This window comes from Chroicocephalus ridibundus, chromosome 2 (assembly GCF_963924245.1).
Source record: "Chroicocephalus ridibundus chromosome 2, bChrRid1.1, whole genome shotgun sequence".
In the NCBI taxonomy this organism is placed as follows: Eukaryota; Metazoa; Chordata; class Aves; order Charadriiformes; family Laridae; genus Chroicocephalus; species Chroicocephalus ridibundus.
Genome location: NC_086285.1, coordinates 150001599 through 150022221, shown reverse-complemented (window position 1 = coordinate 150022221; position 20623 = coordinate 150001599). Strand labels below are relative to the sequence as shown.

Sequence of the window (20623 nt, the reverse complement as noted above, 5' to 3'; positions counted from 1 at the left end):
GGAGTACTGTGTCCAGCTCTAGAGTCCTCAGCACAGGAAAGACATGGACCTGTTGGAGTGAGTCCAGAGGAGGGCCATGAAGATGATGAGAGGGCTGGAGCACCTCTCCTTTGAAGATAGGCTGAGAGAGTTGGTGTTGTTCAGCTTGGGGAAGAGAAGGCTCTGGGGAGACCTTGTAGCAGCCTTCCGGTACCTAAAGGGGGCCTACAGAAAAGAAGGGGAGGGACCCTTTATCAGGGAACATAGTGATAGGACAAGGGGTGACAATTTTAAACGGAAAAAGGATAGATTTAGATTAGATATTAGGAAGAAATTCTTTACTGTGAGGGTGGTGAGACACTGGAACAGGTTGCCCAGAGAAGCTGTGGATTCCGCATCCCTGGAAGTGTTCAAGGCCAGGCTGGATGGGGCTTTGAGTAACCTGGTCTAGTGGGAGGTGTCCCTGCCCGTGACAGAGGAGTTAGAACTAGATGATCTTTAAGGTCCCTTCCAACTCTAACCATTCTATGATGAGGAGACTAATTGATAATTTTTTAACATCATTTTACAAGTATTTTATACAGTAGGACCAGATTTTTTACTAGTCAGACAGTATAATCTTGCATAGTTTCCTATAGGCACTTGTATGTTAATAGCCAGTATATCTGCTGAGGTCGGTTCTGAGGTGTCTAGTGACTATGGGATTGATGATATTGTGATTGCTCTGCAGTGCCACTGATTGCACTGCCAAATGAAATAGTGTTTCCAGTAATTGGTGTTCTGACAGAGTGGAATAAACTACTGCTTCTTTAGTAGGTTTTAAGTAGATGCTAAAGAAGAGTGTAAGAAATCTAAGATGAGGACTGCTGGATAGAGTTGTGAATGGTCTATGTTACAGGGGTGGATGGAAGTGAAATACTGGTGTCATGGTTTAGGCCCAGCCAGCAACAAAGAACCATGTGGCAGCTTGCTCACTCCGCCCCCAGTGGGATGGGGAATAGAAGGCAAAACTCATGGTCTGGGATAAAGACAGTTTATCAGAACTGCAAAAGAAGAGAAAAACAACATCAGTAAGACTGATAAAAGAATATACAGTTTAATGCACAATTTAACTGCTCACCGACCAGAACCCGAAATGCCTAGCCCGCTCCATGACATCACATGGTATCGAATACCTCTTTGGCTACCTTGGGTCAGTCATCCTGGCTGTGTCCTGTCCCAGCTTCTTGTGAAAATTAACCCTGTCCCCACTGAGACCAGGACAATTGGAAGTAGCTTTGCTCTGTTTTTGAGCAGAAAAGAGAAGAAAGTGGAAGAAAAAGTAGGAACTAAAATAACTGTTGCTATGAGAAGGCTTAGCCTTGACGTGCTTTCCCCATACTCTGGGTCTGAAGGCTGAAGGAGTTTACTTGTAACTTTTGAAAGGATTTTGCTTTTTGTGTGAAGTTCGAGATAAACTTCCTGCAGGGAAGCTAAAGTCCTAGGACGACTGTACTGGAGAGTGAACTGGAGTGACAGCCTGTCTGAGACTGTCTGGGGAAAAAGTTGCTGCACCAGAACAACAGCAGCGGAGAGAGAAGTGAGAATATGTGAGAGAAACAACTCTGCAGACACCAAGGTCGGTAAAGAAGGAGGGAGATAAGGTGCTCCAGGCACCAGAGAAGAGATTCCCCTGCAGCCTGTGGTGAAGACCATGATGAGGCAGGCTGTCCCTCTGCAGCCCATGGAGGTTAACAGTGGAGCAGATAGCCACCTGCAGCCCATGGAGGACCCCATGCTGCAGTAGGTGGATGCCTGAAGGAGGCTGTGACCCCATGGGAAGCCCATGCTGGAGCAGGTTGGCTGGCAGGACTTGTGACCCCGTAGGGGACCCACGCTGGGGCAGTCTGTTCCTGAAGGACTGCACCCCATGGAAAGGACCCATGCTGGAGCAGTTCATGAAGAACTGTAGCCCATGGGAAGGACTCACGTTAGAGAAGTTTGTGGAGGACTGTCTTCTGTGGGAGGGATCCCACGCTGGAGCAGGGGAAGAGTGTGAGGAGTCGTCCTGCTGAGGAGGAAGGAGCGGCAGAGACAACATGGGATAAACTGACTACAACCCCCATTCCCCATCCCCCTGTGCTGCTGTGGGGGAGGAGGCAGAGAAATTGTGACTGAAGGTGAACCCAGCAAGAAGGAAGGGGTGGGTAAATGTATTTTAAGATTTGATTTTATTTCTCATTACCCTACTCTGATTTTGATTGTCAAAAAATTAAATTAATTTCCCCGAGTTGAATCTGTTTTGTCCATGATGGTGATTGGTGAATGATCCCTCCCTGTCCTTATTTCGACCCACGAGCCTTTCATTATTTTTTCTCTCCCCTGTCCATCTGAGGAGGGCAGTGATAGGTTGGCTTTGGTGGGTCAGGGCCAACCCACCACTGTAGGCCACCATAAAAGGTAATAGTTATTACATGATTGTCATGGTTTCAGCTGGGATGGAGTTAACTTTCTTGCTAGCAGCTAGTATAGCGCTATGGTTTGGATCTGGGATGAGAAACCGGGATGGTAGTGCACTAATGTTTTTGGTTGTTGCTAGGTAGTCAAGGCCTTTTCTGCTTCTGATGCCGCCCTGCCAATGAGCAGGCTGGAAGGGCACGAGAAGTTGGGAGGGGACACAGCCAGGGCAGCTGACCCCAACTGACCAAAGATATATTCCATACCATGTGACATCATGGTCAGTATGTAAAGCTGGGGGAAGAAGGAGGAAGAGAGGGATGTTCAGAGTCTTTCTTCCCAAGTAACCCTTATGTGTGATGGAGCCCTGCTTTTCTGCACATGGCTGAACACCTGCCTGCTGATGGGAAGTAGTGAATGAATTCCTTGTTTTGTTTTGCTTGCGTGTGCGGCTTTTGCTCTACCTATTAAACTGTCTTTATCTCAGCCCTCGAGTTTTTCCTTACTTACATTCTTCTGATTCTCTCCCCCATCTCAACTGGGGGGAGTGAGCGACTGTCTGCGTGGTTCTAGCTGCTGGCTGGGGTTAAACCATGACGGTGATCACAGTGAATGACTGCAGTGGCCTTCAGTGCGGATGACCAGCTTTCCAAGTTTGTGGTGAAATTTTAAACTCTGTATGCATAACGTATTTTTCTTCAAATAAACAAGGCCTATGAACTAAGGATGGAAGAATTATTTTTAAATTTTTAGTTTGAACTTTAAATTATTACATTATAAATAAATAAATGTTAAAATAGTAATCTTTTTTTTTTTTCTCCACAGCTGTAGCAGAAGTGAAACTTCGTGATGATCAATATACCCTTGACCACATGCGTGCTTTTGGCATGTATAATTATCTCCATCTTGATTCCTGGTACCAGGATAATGTCTACTATGTGGATCAATTTGGAAGGGTTATGAATGTGTCAGTGACTCTGGTAAGAAGAAACCTTTTAAAAAAATTACTGAATTTGAAAAGATGTGGGGTAGATAAGAAAATATCTACATTGAAAATATGGCAAGTAGGATCCAAATGCAAAAACTGGGGGGAGCTACTGCCAGGAAGACAGGTAGATTAACAAAAATGCAGGTCACCAGTAAGGATGCAAACATTTTAAGTGAGGTTTCCAACATATTTTCATTAATAGTATTGCATTAGTATTGCAGTAGTGTTGCATCTGCTTCCATTCTGGGGAAGATACACATGATGACAAGCTGAAGAAAAGAATAGACACTTCTTTTCTAATTGCTGGCTGTTTCTCCGCTACATTACTTGATGTTTGTCTGTTTGCTAATTTGAAAATCCAATCACTGTAGATATGAGGAAAGAAAGAAGCTGTACGCAGTAGAATTAGAAAGCCTTTATGGACTAATAGCTTAACCTAGGCATCACTCATTGGAGGCAAAAAGGTGCTGGTGACCCTGGGCATGCAATAGAGTGTAAGCAAGCTAGGCCGAGTCTGAAAAACATCACAGTTCTCTGCTTTTATACTGATAAGTAGTCAAACTTGCTATTTCTTTTGAGCCATTTTAATGCATGGATGCACTAGTTTCCGTGACAAAGCTATTCTTCATTCTTGGGGGGAAAGGACGTGGCTCTATGGGCACTAGGTTTCTGGTACATGCAATTGTAGCATGTGGTCATTAAGGAATAAAAGACTGTCGAAAGGAAAATAGCCATTGACATGTTACCAAGGAATCTGTCTTGTACTGTGTGGGACAAAAGAAATCAGGGTGATGCATGATTTTTTTGAGAAGCGTCACTTACTCTGTGCAAGGTTCCGGGGGTGGAAATTACTAGGCCAGGGCTAAGCTGAGAAAAATCCTGAAATGGTAGTTTTAGATTTTTCAGAAAATACAGGTATCCAGAGAATGGTACACTGAGAACTGAAGCTGCAAAATAGTTCCTTTACTTTTCATAGAACATGGAAGCAGTTGCAGCCTTTGGCAGACTCTTGCTGAGACAGAATAATCTTCTGGGACTTCTTCCAAATCTTTTGAGATCATCTAGATTCCCAGTAGGAACGTCTTAAAGAAAGAAGCTTGTCAGGGAAGGCCTTCTGTGAACACTGGCTTGCCACAATCTTATTTTTTTTGTGTTTTTTCCTTGTGCTGGTTAGCCTTGGCTGGCTGACAGACACCTACCCGGACACTCTCTCACTCCCCCTCTTAACATGATGGGGAGAAAAGTAAGGCAGAAAAGCTTGTACATTGAGATAAAAACAGGACGATCACTTACCAATTACCATCATGCGCAAAACAGACTTGACTTTGGGGAAATTAATTTAATTTATTGCTAATTAAAACTAGAGTAGGATGATGAGAAACAAAGTCACACAAAGCTCCTTCCAGGAGCTTGCTCCAGCCTGGGCTTTCCATGGGCTGCAGCGTGGATATCTGCCCCACTGTAGTCTTCCGTGGGCTGCAGAGGAACAGCCTGCTTCCCCGTGATCTGCTCCAAGGGCTGCATGCGAGCCTCTGCTCTGCACCCCGGTCTCGGCTGACAGGCTCAGCCGTGTCCTGTGGCGTGTCAACTGGAGGGGGTTGGAAGTGGCTGTGTGTGGCACGGCGCAGGCCTGGCCTCTCCCAGAGGCCACCCCTGCAGCTCCACTGACAGCACAACACAGACAGCCAGGACATTCCTTTATTAGGAGGGCACTAAAGTGTGTGAATTTATTTCTTAGCAGATAAACTAGACAAAGGATTTTACAACAGGCGGTAATTTGCATTTTTATGTGCAGTAAAATGAAATAAGAAATATTCTTCCCTAGGACTGATGGGTCCATCGGAATCTTCAAGAAAATAGTAGTTGGTTAATATCTTGTCACGAGTTTCAGTTCCACTGGACTGTGAAATAAACAGCCACCGTCTTGTGTCCTAATGCACAATACAGTGCTGTTTTTCAAAGGAAACATGTTTGCATATGTATCAAAAGGAATGTGTATTCAGAAACATCAACAAGGTGTCTCATTACAAATGTGCCTAGCCATATATTAGTCAAATGTATATTACAAATAATATTGTTTTCAGCCAAGTATAGCTTACAAGTTAGCAACGGCCACAATTAAAATTAATGTCAGTCTTCTTTAAAATAGAAGATGGAACAGGTTAACATGCTTATCCTAAATCCAAGGTGAAAGAACACATAGGCTTTTTAACACATAGCTATTTATAGTTCTGCTTCCTATTTCGGTTGCAACTTTGATTCTGATATGGCGGTGTGTTAGTTATCCATAAATCATGAATTATCCCTGCAACTTAGGTGTTTAAAAAGATGTCATCTGTGAAGGCAAAAGGTGTAGGTAATATCTTGCCACTTGCTCAAAATCAAATATAATTGAAAAAGAGGCGTGATCAACACAAGAAATTTCTGTAAGTCAATGGATGAGTATTCAGGTGGGTTTTTTATACCAGGTTGAGAAAGTTGTTACCCTAACTTGGCTGGAAATACTGTATAGAAGTGTTAATATTCTTCTATTACAGCTATGGGACTATAGGACTTCTTTCATTCAATAAGCCAGCATCGTTACTTTGTTTTAAAGACCCAATGGGTAGTGTAGGGACAGGATTCCTGACTTGTGTTTCTTTGATTGTTGTGGGATTTTTTGCATCTGACTTGACTTTTTAAATTGCTTGATGTTTGTAATACTGGAATGTAGCTGGAAAATGAATATTGAAAGTTTTCATCTCCAGCAGTTAAATACTTGGACTTCATTTCCCTACTTTCAGCTCTTCTTGCAAAGATGACTTTCTTTCGTTTTCTATTCAAATAATGGAATTGAGGAATTGTGGCAACAGTAACTCTTCTGACACTTAAGTAAAACCCTTAATGGTATCTATATTTTCATATTTCTGAATGCCAGTGAGAATTAGCTGTAGAATGCTGTTTCTGTAACTTTTGGTTAACTTCAGTTCAGAACAACTGTTAGTGGCACCAGAAACAACGTGGTAATTCTGTGAAATGAGTCAGAATAACGAAGCAGTTAAAGTGAAGAACAACATCATCTTTTAGACTTCTGTATCAGCGTTTTAAATACTTGGCTCTTTGTTATTCAGAATGCTGGGTGTGGACGTTTTTTGGTTAGAGAGATGTGTCAGATGCCCAGGTATTTTGATTTTTCATAAAAACAAAGTTCTGTATTTGTTATGGCTACTTTGTGGAAATTGTCATATAATTTGGTGGTTATGGTTTTTTTTTCCTTTCTCTTTTGGTATGTTTTGTCTTTTCTCAGTCCCTGTCTTTTCATTGGAAAATTCATTCTTATTTTAAATCTCTTCTGAAATATTGCTTGTTTGTACAGTATGACAGACTGTTTGTGACTTTGGAACGATACAAATTCTAAATACAACTTAAAAATTTTAATCTTACAGGCATGCCAAAGAACCTAAGTAAAATTTCACTACTCTGTGTAAGCTAAGACACGCTTACTTAAATAGAGCCTGGCATGGGGCTCAGAACAGTAGAGGGAATTTTTAACCTTGCATTTTACATTATGTCTCTTGTACCTGCGCACTCCTTATCGTGAGCAACTAGAATACACCCTGCCTTAGTCTGTCTGACTTTGCCTGTGGAGGAACCATTTGCTCATAATTTCTACACACATTTGAAACTTGGGCTGCTTAAAAGGCTTAAAATCAGGGTTAGTGTCATAGGCAGGTGAGGTGATGGAGCTGCTGAAAGGAAAGGGGTTGTTCTAATAGTGAAGGCACCCAGATGAAATGTGGAATAGATGAACAGAACGACAGGCCAAAAGGAAGCACAGTATGCTGTTAAGAAGCAAAAAAGTGAGCAGCGCTAGAATTAAAGGCCAGTGGAAAAGATAAGAGAGATCTGGGAGTGAAAAATAGTTAAACAAAGGAAGAATCTTTGTAGAGAAGTGAAGGGAGATGAAGAACTCAGTCTGACAAGAAACTGCATCTAGTTTTTTCTTAAAGGAACTGTGTCGCTGTCATTTAAACCTAATTACTGTGAATCAACCTGACTTCTGTTAAAATCACTATAGTTGTTTTAGCCAGCTCTTGCTGGTGTAATACATGGCTATGGTATCTCAACATCCCCTCATGCTTCTGAAGTAGGGAGTTACTGTTAACCACTGTTAATCAGCTGGTGAACAGTGAAAAACAGTACGTCTAAAAGCAGATCTGACACAGAAGGAGTTTGAGTGCAGGTTTTGTTTCAGCTTCAAGTAAGTCCATCCTTTTCATTATTGGACTGAAATTAGAGACTGTTCTCATCATAGAATCATAGAATGGTTTGGGTTGGAAGGGACCTTAAAGATCATCTCATTCCAAACCCCCTGCCATGGGCAGGGACACCTCCCACTAGACCAGGCTGCTCAAAGCCCCATCCAGCCTGGCCTTGAACACTTCCAGGGATGGGGCATCCACAGCTTCTCTGGGCAACCTGTTCCAGTGTCTCACCACCCCCACAGTAAAGAATTTCTTCCTAATATCTAATCTAAACCTCCCCTCTTTCAGTTTAAAACCGTTACCCCTCATCTTATCACTACACTCCCTCATAAAGAGTCACTCTCCATCATTCCTGTAGGTCCCCTTTAGGTACTTGAAGGCCGCTATACGGTCTCCCTGGAGCCTTCTCTTCTCCAGGCTGAACAACCCCAACGCTCTCAGCCTGTCTTCAAAGGAGAGGTGCTCCAGCCGTCTTCTGATCATTTTTGTGGCCCTCCGCTGGACCCATTCCAGCAGGTCCATGTCCTTCTTGTGCTGAGAACTCCAGATCTGGACACAATACTCCCCGTGGGGTCTCACCAGAGCGGAGTAGAGGAGCAGAATCACCTCCCTGGAACTGCTGGCCATGCATCTTTTGATGCAGCCCAGGATGTGGTTGGCTTTCTGGGCTGCGAGTGCACATTGCTGGCTCATGTTGAGCTTCTTATCCACCAGCACCCCCAAGTCCTCTGCCTTAGGGCTGCTCTCAATCCATTCTCCGCTCAGCCTGCATTTATGCTTGGGATTGCTGTGACCCAGGCGCAGGATTTTGCAGTTGGCGTGGTTAAACTTCATGAGGTTTGCATGGGCCATCTCTCAAGCCTGCACAGGTCCCTCTGGATGGCATGCCTTCCCTCCAGCATGTCGACTGGTCCACATAGCTTGGTGTCGTCGGCAAACTTCCTGAGGGTGCTCTCAATCCCACTGTCTCTGTCATCAACAAAGATGTTAAACAGCACTGGTCCCAGTACAGACCCCTGAGGAACGCCACTTGTCACTGGTTTCCACTTGGACATTGAGTTGTTGACCGCAACCCTTTGAGTGCGGCCATCAAGCCAGTTCCTTATCCACCAAGTGGTCCATCCATCAAATCCATGTCTCTCCAATTTCTAGGCCGGGATGTCATGTGGGACAGTGTCAAACACTTTGCATAAATCCAGGTAAATGATGTCTATTGCTCTTCCTTTATCTACCAATGCTGTAACACCATCGTAGAAGGCCACCAGGTTTGTCAGGCATGATTTGCCCTTGGTGAAGCCATGTTGGCTGTCACCAATCGCATTCTTATTTTCCATGTGCCTTAGCAGAGATTCCAGGAGGATCTGCTCCATGATCTTACGGAGCACAGAGGTGAGACTGACCAGCCTGTATTTCCTTGCGTCTTCCTTTTTTCCCTTTTTGAAAATGGGGGTTATATTTCCCCTTTTCCAGTCAGTAGGAACTTCACCAGACTGCCTAATAAATGCCTCAAGTTAAATTAGTGAACAGAAACGTTGCAAGTAAGAGCATTTCCTTTCTTGCCTATTGAGAGAAAGGCTTTGTAATATATAATGAAGATTATTTTTCACTTTCTTCAGGAGATATATTGAGTCTTGATGTTCTTGCTGATAAATCTGATGTGAGCTTTAGAAGATTAAATGGTTGATAGTTGGTATTTTTTTAATTTTTATTTTTTAAATTACATCCAAAACTATTTGAAGCTTACTGATAATATTCACTTGACAACTGACAAAAGTGTGGTGTTCTGTAATATTACATAGTATAGCCTGGTAAATCACTGTTAACAGGGATGATGCTTCTTCTTTCTGTGATAAGATGCATGGGATTTTAATTATTTTTTTCCTAGGCACAGCAGTCATTGCTAGTTACAATGGAACACTTTTATTGTAGAAAACACTGCCTTTCAGTGAAACCCTACAATAAAGTAAAAGATGAGGAAGCCAAAATTCTTTGTATCTAGTGTTTGTGGGATTTTTGTTTGTTTTGTTTGGGTTTGGGGTTTTTTGGTTGGTTGGTTGGTTGTTTTTTAATTCTTTCATTCTCCCCTCCTGAATGTATTGTAAATTAGTGGAATAGTTCAAGGGGGCATAGTGATGCAACGAAATCTACAAAGTGACCCTGAATGCTTCCAATAATTAAAAATCAGATTTGCATCTTTTCCATTGCAGGTTTCATAATAACCCTTGTGCCTTTTTGTAGTACACAGTAAGCTCTCATATGAATTCAAGTAGGCCCAAAAGACAAGCAGGCTATCTGTTTGTCATCTGGTCTTTTTGCTGTTGCTTATTAAAATGGTACTTAACCAAATCCAATTTCTCTTCCTTACCTTCGTTTTAACCTTCTGATTTTAATCACATCTGGAAAATATGAAGGATTTTAAATCCCCCCAAATACAGACTTTTCAGCAAATGAGGCTGCAGCATGCTTTGCATGCACAAGTTTGTTCTTTCTGTATTGCATACATGTGCACAAGTGCAAGGAAATCTTTTAAAGATGGTGCTTTGTGTATATATTTTTGATTGCCTTATTTCACAGACCAGAATGAGTGAGTTTCTATTACTAGAACTATATATAAATATATTTATATACACACATATCTATAGATATATATGATTTAACGCCCACCCCAAGGTATCCATTGCTTGGGTGAAAATAGAGGGGCAGGAGATACTTAGAAAATATAATAATGTGGCTGAAATTTCAAGGCCTGTAATGATATGCTGTTTTAATCTGATACTTTTTCACTGTTATTTCTTAATCTCATGCCCACCCTTACTATAGTGAGAGTGTATTTTGGGTGGCACAGAATAGATAAATACTTGTTTCCCCTCCAGGTTTTCAGTACAAAAATATAGAATCATAGAATTGCCTAGGTTGAAGGGACCTTGAAGATCATCTAGTCCGTCAACCTAACTCTGACAAAAACTGTCATTAAATCATGTTGCTAAACACTGTGTCTACCCATCTTTTAAATACCTACAGGGATGGTGACTCAACCACTTCCCTGGGCAGCCTGTTCCAATGATTGATAACCCTTTCAGTGTGAAAATTTTTCCTAATATCATAGAATCTTCATGGTTGGAAAGGACCTTTGAGATCATCGAGTCCAACCAAACAACCTGCAATCTCTGCCACTAGAGCATGCCCTGAAGTGTCAAATCTAGATGTTTCTTAAGTACCTCTAGGGATGGTGACTCAACCATCTCCCTGGGCAGGCTGTTCCAGTGCCTGACCACTCTTTCAGTAAAGTAATTCTTACTAATATCTAATCTAAACCTCCCCTGCCACAACTTCAGACCATTTCCTCTGGTCCTGTCATTATTCACCTGGGAGAAGAGGCCCAACACCCACCTCTCTACAGCCTCCTTTCAGGTAGTTGTAGAGGGCAATGAGGTCTTCCCTCAGCCTCCTCTTCTCCAAGCTAAACATGCCCAGCTCCCTCAGCCTCTCCTCATGTGACCTGGTCTCCAGACCCCTCACCAGCCTGGTAGCTCTCCTCTGGATACGCTCCAGCACTTCAATGTCCCTCTTGTACAGAGGGGCCCAGAACTGAACACAGCACTCGAGGTGCGGCCTCACCAGTGCCGAGTACAGAGGCATGATCACTTCCCTACTCCTGCTGGCCACGCTATTCCTGATACAAGCCAGAATGCTGTTGGCCTTCTTGGCCACCTGGGCACACTGCTGCCATCACCCCCAGGTCCTTTTCTGCTGGGCAGCTTTCCAGCCACTCTTCCCCAAGCCTGTAGCGTTGCTCGGGGTTGTTGTGACCAAAATGCAGGACCCGGCACTTGGCCTTATTAAACCTCATACAGTTGGCCTTGGCCCATCGATCCAGCCTGTCCGGGTGCCTCTGTAGAGCCTTCCTACTCTCAAGCAGATCAACACTCCCACCGAGTTTGGTGTCATCTGCAAACTTACTGAGGGTGCACTCAATCCCCTCATCCAGATCATTGATAAAGATATTAAACAGAACTGGCCACAAAACTGAGCCCTGAGGGACACCACTGGTGACAGGCCGCCAAGAGGATTTCACCCCATTAATCATAACTCTCTGGGCACAGCCATCCAGCCAGTTTTTAACTCAGCGAAGAGTACACTTGTCTATGCCATGATTCGCCAGCTTCTCCAGGAGAATGCTATGGGGGATGGTGTCAAAGGCCTTACCAAAGTCCAGATAGACAACATCCACAGCCTTCCCTGCATCTAGAAGGTGGGTCACATAGTCATAGAAAGAGATCAGGTTGGTTAAGCAGGACCTCCCTTTCCTAAACCCATGCTGGCTGGCCCTGATCCCTTGGCTGCCCTGCACTTGCCTTGAGAGCTCACTCGGGATGATCCTCTCCATGATCTTTCCTGGTACCGAGGTCAGGCTGACAGGCCTGTAGTTTTCCAGATCCTCCTTCTGACCCTTCTTGTAGATGGGCGTCACATTAGCCACCCTCCAGTCATCTGGTACCTCCCCTATTGACCAAGACTGTTGATAAATGATGGAGAGAGGCTTGGTGAGCTCTCCCGCCACCTCCCTGAGTACTCTTGGGTGAATCCCATCCGGCCCCATAGACTTATGTGCGTCCAGGTGCAGAAGCAGATCATTGACTACTTCCTCCTGGATTGTGGGTGGGTTGTTCTACTCTCCATCCTTATCTTCCAGTTTAGGAGGCTGAGCACCCTGGGGATAGCTGGTCTGACTATCGAAGACGGAGGCAAAGAAGGCATTCAGTATCTCAGCCTTCTCCTCGTCCTTGGTTGCAACTTTCCCCCCAGCATCCAGTAAGGGATGGAGATTCTCCCTCGCTCTCTTTTTGTTGATGCATTTATAAAAACTTTTTTTTGTTGTCCTTAATGTTAGTGGCCAAGTTGAGCCCCAGCTGGGCTTTTGCCTTCCTAATTTTCTCTCGGTATAACCTAACGAGATCTCTGTACTCCTCCTGAGTTGCATGTCCCTTCTTCCAAAGGTGGTAAACCCTCCTTTTATTCCCAAGTCCCATCAGAAGTTCCTTATTCATCCAGACTGGCCATTTTCCCCGCCCTTTAGACTTGCGACACTTGGGGACAGCCTGCTCCTGGGCCTTTAAGATTTCCTTCTTGAAGAGCATCCAGCCTTCCTGGACCCTTTTGCCCTTCAGGACTATCTCCCAAGGGACTCTCTCAACCAGTGTTCTGAACAAGCCAAAGTCTGCCCTCCGGAAGTCCAAGGTGGAGGTTTTGCTAACCCCCCTCCTTACATCCCTATGAATTGAAAACTTGACCATTTCATGATCACTAAACCCAAGACGACCTCCGACCACCACATGTCCCACTAGTCCTTCTCTGTTTGTGAACAGTAGGTCTAGCAAGGCACCTCCCCTGGTAGGCTCACCTACCAGTTGTGTCAGGAAGTTATCCTCCATGCACTCGAGGAACCTCCTAGCCTGCCTGCTCTCTGCTGTGTTATATTTCCAGCAGATACCTGGCAGGTTGAAGTCCCCAACCAGAACAAGGTTTGGCAATTGCGAGACTTCAGCTAGCCGCTTATAGAATACTTCATCTGTCTCCTCATCCTGGTTGGGTGGTCTATAGCATACTCCCAGCACAAGATCTCCCTTATTTCCCTTCCCCTTCATCCTTACCCATAAACACTCGACTTTATCATCATTGGAATCTAGCTCTATACAATCAAAACATTCCCTAATGTACAGAGACACACCCCCGCCTCTCCTTCCTTGCCTGTCCCTTCTGAAGAGCTTATAGCCATTCATCGCAGCATTCCAGTCGTGACAGTCATCCCACCACGTTTCCGTGGTGGCAACTACATCATAGCTGTCCTGCTGCACAATGGCTTCCAGCTCATCCTGTTTTTTGCCCATGCTACGTGCATTCGTGTAGATGCACTTGAGCTTGGCTACTGATTTCACCCCCATCCTTGGCCCTTTATCCCTAGGCTCATTACTAGTGGGTCTGTTTTATCCCCTTCCCCCTTCGTTTCTAGTTTAAAGCCCTGTCCATGAGCCTTTCTAACTCTTGGCCTAGTACCCTTTTCCCCTTTTGGGATAGGGTTTTCCCATTCTCAGCAAGCAGGCCCGGTGTCCTGTAGATCAAACTATGATCATTGAACCCAAAGCCCTAATGGTAGCACCAGTTTTGGAGCCAGGTGTTGATCTGTCCAATTTTCTTGTTCACCCATTCGTCAGTCCCCAAAACTGGAAGGGCAGAGGAGAACACAATTTGTGCTCCTGAACCCTTGACAAGCCGTCCCAAGGCCCTGAAATCTTTCTTCATTGCCCTCAGACTTCTACTCTCCAGCTCCTCACTGTCTGCCTGTAAGATCAAAAGCGGGTAATAATCTGAGGGCCTGGTTCTGTTTGTGCTTCCTTTTACATATTTGTAAATATCTTCAAAACTGTCTCTGTAATGTTTTTCTTTCAAATTCTGTTTTTCTAATTTAAAAAATATATTTCTACTTAAATATCTTTTCATTTTAGTGACACTAATGCTCATTTTTAGTAACAAGGGAAAAATTTCCTTAGTGTTAAGCAGAGTTTTCTGATTTGTGAAGCTCCCAAAACAATTGTAGATCAACTGACTGGAAATGAGCCTAGTAAAATAAAACTGAAAATAATTTAATTGCCTCTGTGATCATTATTTATGTTTTCAACAGAGTGTATTTGTTGTTGGATTAAGAAGATAGATTTGGTTTAAAAAGGGAAATGTTGATCTGTAAAGGCCAGTCAGGCACCCTTTTTTCCAGAGAGAGCCGTTTGTTTATTCAAATATACGTAGGTACACTAGCCTGCAAAATATCTATGAAACCTGTTGTGTCTAATTTTGTTTTATTTGTGATATATATAAAACTGTCTGCGAGATGAGGGGAAAGGACTATAGCTTCATGAGAAATGTTTCTTTAAGATACAGAACAGAAAAAACAGGAATTGTGTTTGTTTGTTATTACTGGAAGACCTTTTTGGAGACCTCGAATCAGATCCTGAAGTCTATAAATCATTATAAGGGGCAAGGTGGTGAATAATTTATTTTTTTTTTTATTAATTTATATTGTTAGTGTCCACTGTTTGTTTTAGAATCATAGAACAACCAAGGTTGGAAGGGACCTCAGAAGATCATATGGTCCAACCTTTCATGAGAAGATGAGCCTAGCACCCTGTCCAGTTGCATCTTGAAAACCTCCAGTGATGGGGACTTTGCCATGTCCCTGGGGACGTTGTTCCAGTCATTGGTTGTTCTCACTGTAAAAAAATTCTCTTATGTCAAGATGAAACCTCTCCTGGTGCATTTTATCTGTTGCCCCTTGTCTTCTCTATGTGACCTCTTGTGAAGAAAGAGCCTCCATCCTCTTTGTAGCGACTCTTTAAGTACTGGAATACTGTGATGAAGTCCCCCCTGGGTCTTCTCCAGGGAGACAAGACCTAATTCCTTCAGTATTCCCCCACTGGGCAGGCTCTCCAGCACTTTGATTGTCTTCATGGGCTTCCTTTGGACCCTTTCCAATCTGTCCATGTCTTTTTTCAGTTGTGGGGACTAGAACTGGACACAGTACTCCAGGTGTGGCCTGACAAGCGCTGAGTAGTGAGATGATCATGTCTCTGTCTCTGCTAGTAATGCTTCTGCAGATGCAGCCCAAGATCTGATTTGCCTTTGTTGCTGAAGTGTCACATTGCTGATTCATGTTCAGCTTGTTGTCTACCAGGACCCCCAGGTCCCTTTCAGCAAGGCTGCTCCCCAGCCACACAGATCCTAGCCTGTACTGGGCTCTTTGGTTATTCTGTCCCAGGTGGAGGACCTTGCACTTGTCTGTGTTTCTCTTCACAATGTTCTTGCTACCCAGCTCTTCCAGGCTTATCTGGGTCTCTGTGCAAGGTGGCTCTCCCTTATGACGTGTCTACCTCATCACCTAGTTTAGTGTCATCAACAAATGTGAGGGTGGTTTCAGTCCCATCATCCAGGTAATTTATGAAGATGTTGAACAGCATGGGGCCTGATACCAATCCCCAGGGGACCCCACTTGTGACAGACTGCCAGCCCATTTTATTTAGCAGCTACTTAGTTCAGTTGAAAAAATTCAAGCAATTAAGTTGCATTTCAGTTACTTGAAAGATTACAGAGATATGACTGTGATGTTGCTGAATCTCCAGTCTACATTTTATAGTCTGTAAGAATATTTTTATGCCTCTTAATACCGCAGCCTGATCTACTTTTTAAGTAGCTGATCAAGCTGTATTGCTGATAAAGCATGCCCAGACTGTTTTTCAAACTATGATGCCAAGTTGTTTTCAAATCATGAAGGTTTGGTCAGGTTTTTTTTGGTGTTTTTTTTCCTAACAAGCATCTTGGATATTCGGAGATTACTTCAACTCACAAAAGGAAGGTAAATAATAGTCCTAAGCAGGCAGCCTTACAGGCATTCTGCAAGCCAAATAATGAGCAGAGAGTTGCAAAGCCTTATTCATCAAAGAAAGGGATGTATGTAGGAGTGAAGGCACAAGATAAAGAATAATCCCTAAAAGATATCCTGGAAGACATGCCTTTGTACTTAATGACAACAGTTGGAAATCCAATTTACAGCACAAAAGCAGTTTCTTCTGTTAGAATTAGCAGGAAATGAAGAAGGCAACACATAACTAAAGCAGGACTTCTGAGAACAATTACAAGAAATATAGATGAAATTGGTAATCTAACATTCATTTTGCACTGTTATTCAATCAGGCTGATTTGTGTAAAGCTTATACAGCAGGAAATACTGGATTTTTCTTTTTTTGTTTTGCTTGGGGCTTTTTTGTAAAATTTAGTGATATGTATCATTGTTTAAAAATCCATGTGCCTTTATTGTTCACTGGAGAATTGTATCATCTGTGCACTTTGTTCACTATAGAGTCTCTGTTTATTCATGCGCAGAAACTCTCCATGTGTGTAGTTTGGCTTAAAAAATAATTTGCAGTGTGCCATTGATACAGTATGCTAAATAAATTTATCCTGATTGCATAGTAGAATCATAATGTGATGGAAGAGTTATTTGCAAATATGATATTAATTAGTACAGCTTTTCTTTGCTAGCTAATCACAGTTGTTATTTCTCTAAGTTACTTAATAAGATGACCACTCTAGGAAAGCTGAGAAATCATATATCGGCTTGAATATACTAGTTGTGAAAGAGAATAGGCTAAAATTCTTTTTAATTTAGAAGTGAGTTTTTTTATGAACTAGTTTTGAGTACAATTCTGTGTCTTTAATTTCTTTGAAAGTCTCCACGTTTTTACTGGGATTAGAGTTATTTGAGGTAAGTGATTAATTATACGGAAATACTAGGGGAAAAGAAGTAAAAAGCCTTTTTTTAATCGAAAATGTAATTAGTGCTATAAAATGGAAGGAAAAAAATTGAGTGATGAAATAGCAATTATAGAACAGTCATGTTTTCAGAAAACAGAAACCAGCTCAACGATGACGTTCTACCACCTTTTCCACATATATGGAATGATGCTTGGTACCACTTTTTTCTAAATATGCTCAACTGCACAAAGAAACTGTTGAATTGCTGTGGAAATTTGTTATTCTTCATTTGTCTGTAATACTGAAATTGATAAATACTTCATAAAGTCTTAGTGCGTGAGTGTTTGCTTATAGGACACTGCTCTACAAAAACCAAGGGAAGTTTTCAGGCTACCGACAGACTTGACAGCTTATGATAATCGCCTTTGTGCCTCTGTACACTTCTCATCTTCCACATGGGTTACCCTTTCTGATGGTACAGGAAGACTGTTTTTAATTAAATCGGGCAAACGTGGAAACACTGCATCTGAAAAGTGGGAGGTAAGTCTTGCAATAACGTATTTAAGAATTATACATCTACCGAATAATTCTTATTCTTGCATTTCTTATGAGAATTGCATGTATCTAATGTTGTGAAGAATTAAGCTTTAAATCCTAAGTCTGTATCACTGATACAGGGTTGTGTTTGAGTATAAAAATAATTGATTTTTGTAATCATGTCATCACTAATGACTAAATTAATGATTTCTTTCTGCACAAAATATCTAAAATTCAAGTGTTTGAAAGGGAAGCCTTTTGACTGAAGAAGAATCTGTCTAGGTAAAAGTGAGTGTTTCTAAGTAGGTAGCTAAGTGTTTGTCTAGCTGAACTTTTTCTAAAAACTATATCCTCTTTCCCTTCCCTATTTATATGTGTCTGTCTAGGATTTTTTTCCCCCATCTTTTATTGTTTGCTATTTCAGCTGGCCTATGGAATAATACGTATTTTTTTGAAAAGTCTGAAATTACTGTGAACCAAGCTAAAAGCTACTTTCATTTTTAAGTTAGAAGATTTTTGGTTTGTGTGCAGATGTAATTGTGCTTGAAATACTCACCATTTAATTTGCCCCATCTTAAAAATACATGCACAGAGACTGGAATAAAACTTAAACAAAACTGCTGATTAAAAAGGTTTGATAATTAACCCTGAGGGTTACCTGCAGAGCAGGCATAATATTTCCACCTCTCTGGTCAGGAAGATCTTCATATGTTGCACTTAGCTCTGGAAAATTATTGGTGCTTAATATTTTTACTTACAATTGCTGGTTGTAACTGAAGTATGTTTTCATGTTTCTTGTGATTAAATTGTTTACATAATTAATTCTTTTAAAGAGTCTTGATTGGGGGCATTTTTTATATCAACATCAAAGTGATCTTAACTACACGAATAATGGTATTGGTTATCCTGCTTGGACACAACAAATATATGTGTGTTACATTTCTACCTGAGCTACTATGAGTCTTGTGGTCTGTGGTTAGTTCCCCTTTATTCACGAAGGGTGAATCTGGTATAAAGCACCCGCATTTTGCATCTGTTTTCTTTATTAGAGGGCATTTTCCTAAGCAGTCAAGAAAGTTTTAGTATTGGCAGGAACTCAGGTGTATGTACTGAAGTGTAAGATTTCAGCATGATAGATTAGCTCCTTCCCCTACATCTTTTGAGAGTTCTGTAGCTAGGAAATTGGTCATCCTGTTCTTTAGGTTGTTGGTAATAAATACCAACTGATTTTTATTCTGGTCTGTGTGAGAGTGCCGATAGATAAATAAGTTGCCTCGGAGTTGTCACTGTAACAGAAACATGAGATTTGTATGTTGACATTCTGTCACCATTTAAATTAACTTTTTGAGTAATTAGAGCACCCAGTAGTTTACAGTGATGTTAACATCCCAACCCCATAAATCCTCAAACCTTACCAGGTTTCAGTAACAACAGCTGAATTGAGCCTGTACTCATTCAGCCACTGCAGCTTGAATTCCTTGTCATTTATTCTTTCATTTTCATGTGTTAATGTTCTAGCAAATAAAGAATGTTTCATTTCTTCTTCTTCTCTGCTGTTTGGATTAATTTTGTTTTTATCTTGGGGTTTTTGCTGAATGAGTACTTTTTTGACAAAAGCTGAAATACATAGTTTCCAGAATTAAAACTTGAAGCTATAGGTACCAAATGCCAAATGTCTAAAGCTACAAGATGTGCAGTCCTTCTGTATGAAATTATTTCATGTTTACAGTGACAATAAAATTTATATATTCTGCCTACCTGGTCCCATCCAAATATTGCATGGACTTTTCCAAACCGTATGCATAAAAATTTAAAACCTTCTAACTGTAGCTCCTCCTAAACATGAATATTGTACTTCTTCATTTATTTCTAGATTGTTGTTTCTTATTCCCATTCATAAAACTTTATACAGAAGGAAAATTGAATCTCTCTGTAAAGATAGTAGACAAATAGAGACCCCCACCTCCCCTCAGTACTGACTGATGACTAAACACTGGCAGTCATACACTGGACCTTTTTGTTTTCTTGTTTGCACATGTCAAGGTTTACAAAGATTTTAAGGATGGTGGGCTGTCTAGAGCAGTAGTGAGGGCCGTGGTGAAATGCCTTACGTTTTCATCTTGAGCTGGGAAGACTATTTCCCCCAGTTGATATGCTGTTTATGGATCCTGTTCTGTTCATCGGTTGTTGTACATCTATTTATTGTAGTAGTAAACAGCCATAACGCAGACAGTTTTGTGGACCTTTGTGCTTTGTCTAGTAGGCCCTTATAATGATTTTGTAATATAAACAGTAATAATTAAAAGCAGTTCAGAACAGTGGCTTGATAGCTAAGGAAGGACAAACCAGAAATGTATGATATTCATGGATTCATATTGTCAGAGAGGTTTGTGGGAAGCAAATTTTAACTGATTTGACATTCACTGAAGCCTTTCACTGCTTTCTGAGAAAGAGCAAGACTTCAGTTTTTAACTGACTGACTTTTTACTACAATTTTGTTTTCTAGATTGTGTTTAATGAAGAACTAGGAAGTCCATTTATTATAGCACACAGTGTTTCATTTGTAAAATCTGATAAGCATTCAGTAGCTGTGCTGCTGCTTAGGGTAGAAAAAGACGAACTGGACACAAAAGGAAGTGGATTTCATATTACCTTGGAATGGGTTACAATTGCAGAGATAAGCAAAGAGGGTAAGTGTTTTATGTTTATATTACTGGTGAATAATGTTTTTTTTTTTTTTTTTAAATAATCATGTTCTTATTCTTTGTCTTAGAAGTTGATTGTTCCTCAGGTTCTGATAATTCCCCAAAATTTCAGCTTGGCTTTGTCATAGGTAATTTTTTCTTAGATTTTGAGATCAAGTTATTGGCTGTAGACCTAAATTCTGACAAACATTTGGAAGCCAGGAAGAAGTAAAGTTTTACGTGTGTATAGTTAAGGTAATTAGAAAACAAAATAGAACTTTACTTTGTGACATTATGAAATGCAGTTCCTCTTTCTTGATCTTGTAAAATCGAGGTTATACAGAACTATTTCTAAACAATGTCTGTTGTAGTTTCAAAATGTTGTACAGCTGAATATGGGTTTTTGTTTGGTTATGTTTCGAGGTTTTTGTTGGTTTTTTTAGCCTTCAGTTAGC

General features: G+C 41.5%; 1 protein-coding gene across 2 annotated transcripts in view; it reads left to right on the top strand.

Annotated features, from left to right (window-relative positions):
- Positions 1-20623, top strand: part of NUDCD1 (NudC domain containing 1) — a 54852-nt gene that overhangs the window by 7389 nt on the left and 26840 nt on the right. For both annotated transcript variants that reach the window (XM_063327411.1, XM_063327412.1), the window contains exons 2-4: positions 3241-3395; positions 17302-17487; positions 19991-20174. In XM_063327411.1, coding sequence (XP_063183481.1) covers positions 3241-3395; positions 17302-17487; positions 19991-20174 — 525 coding nt within the window. The remainder of the gene's footprint in view (positions 1-3240; positions 3396-17301; positions 17488-19990; positions 20175-20623) is intronic.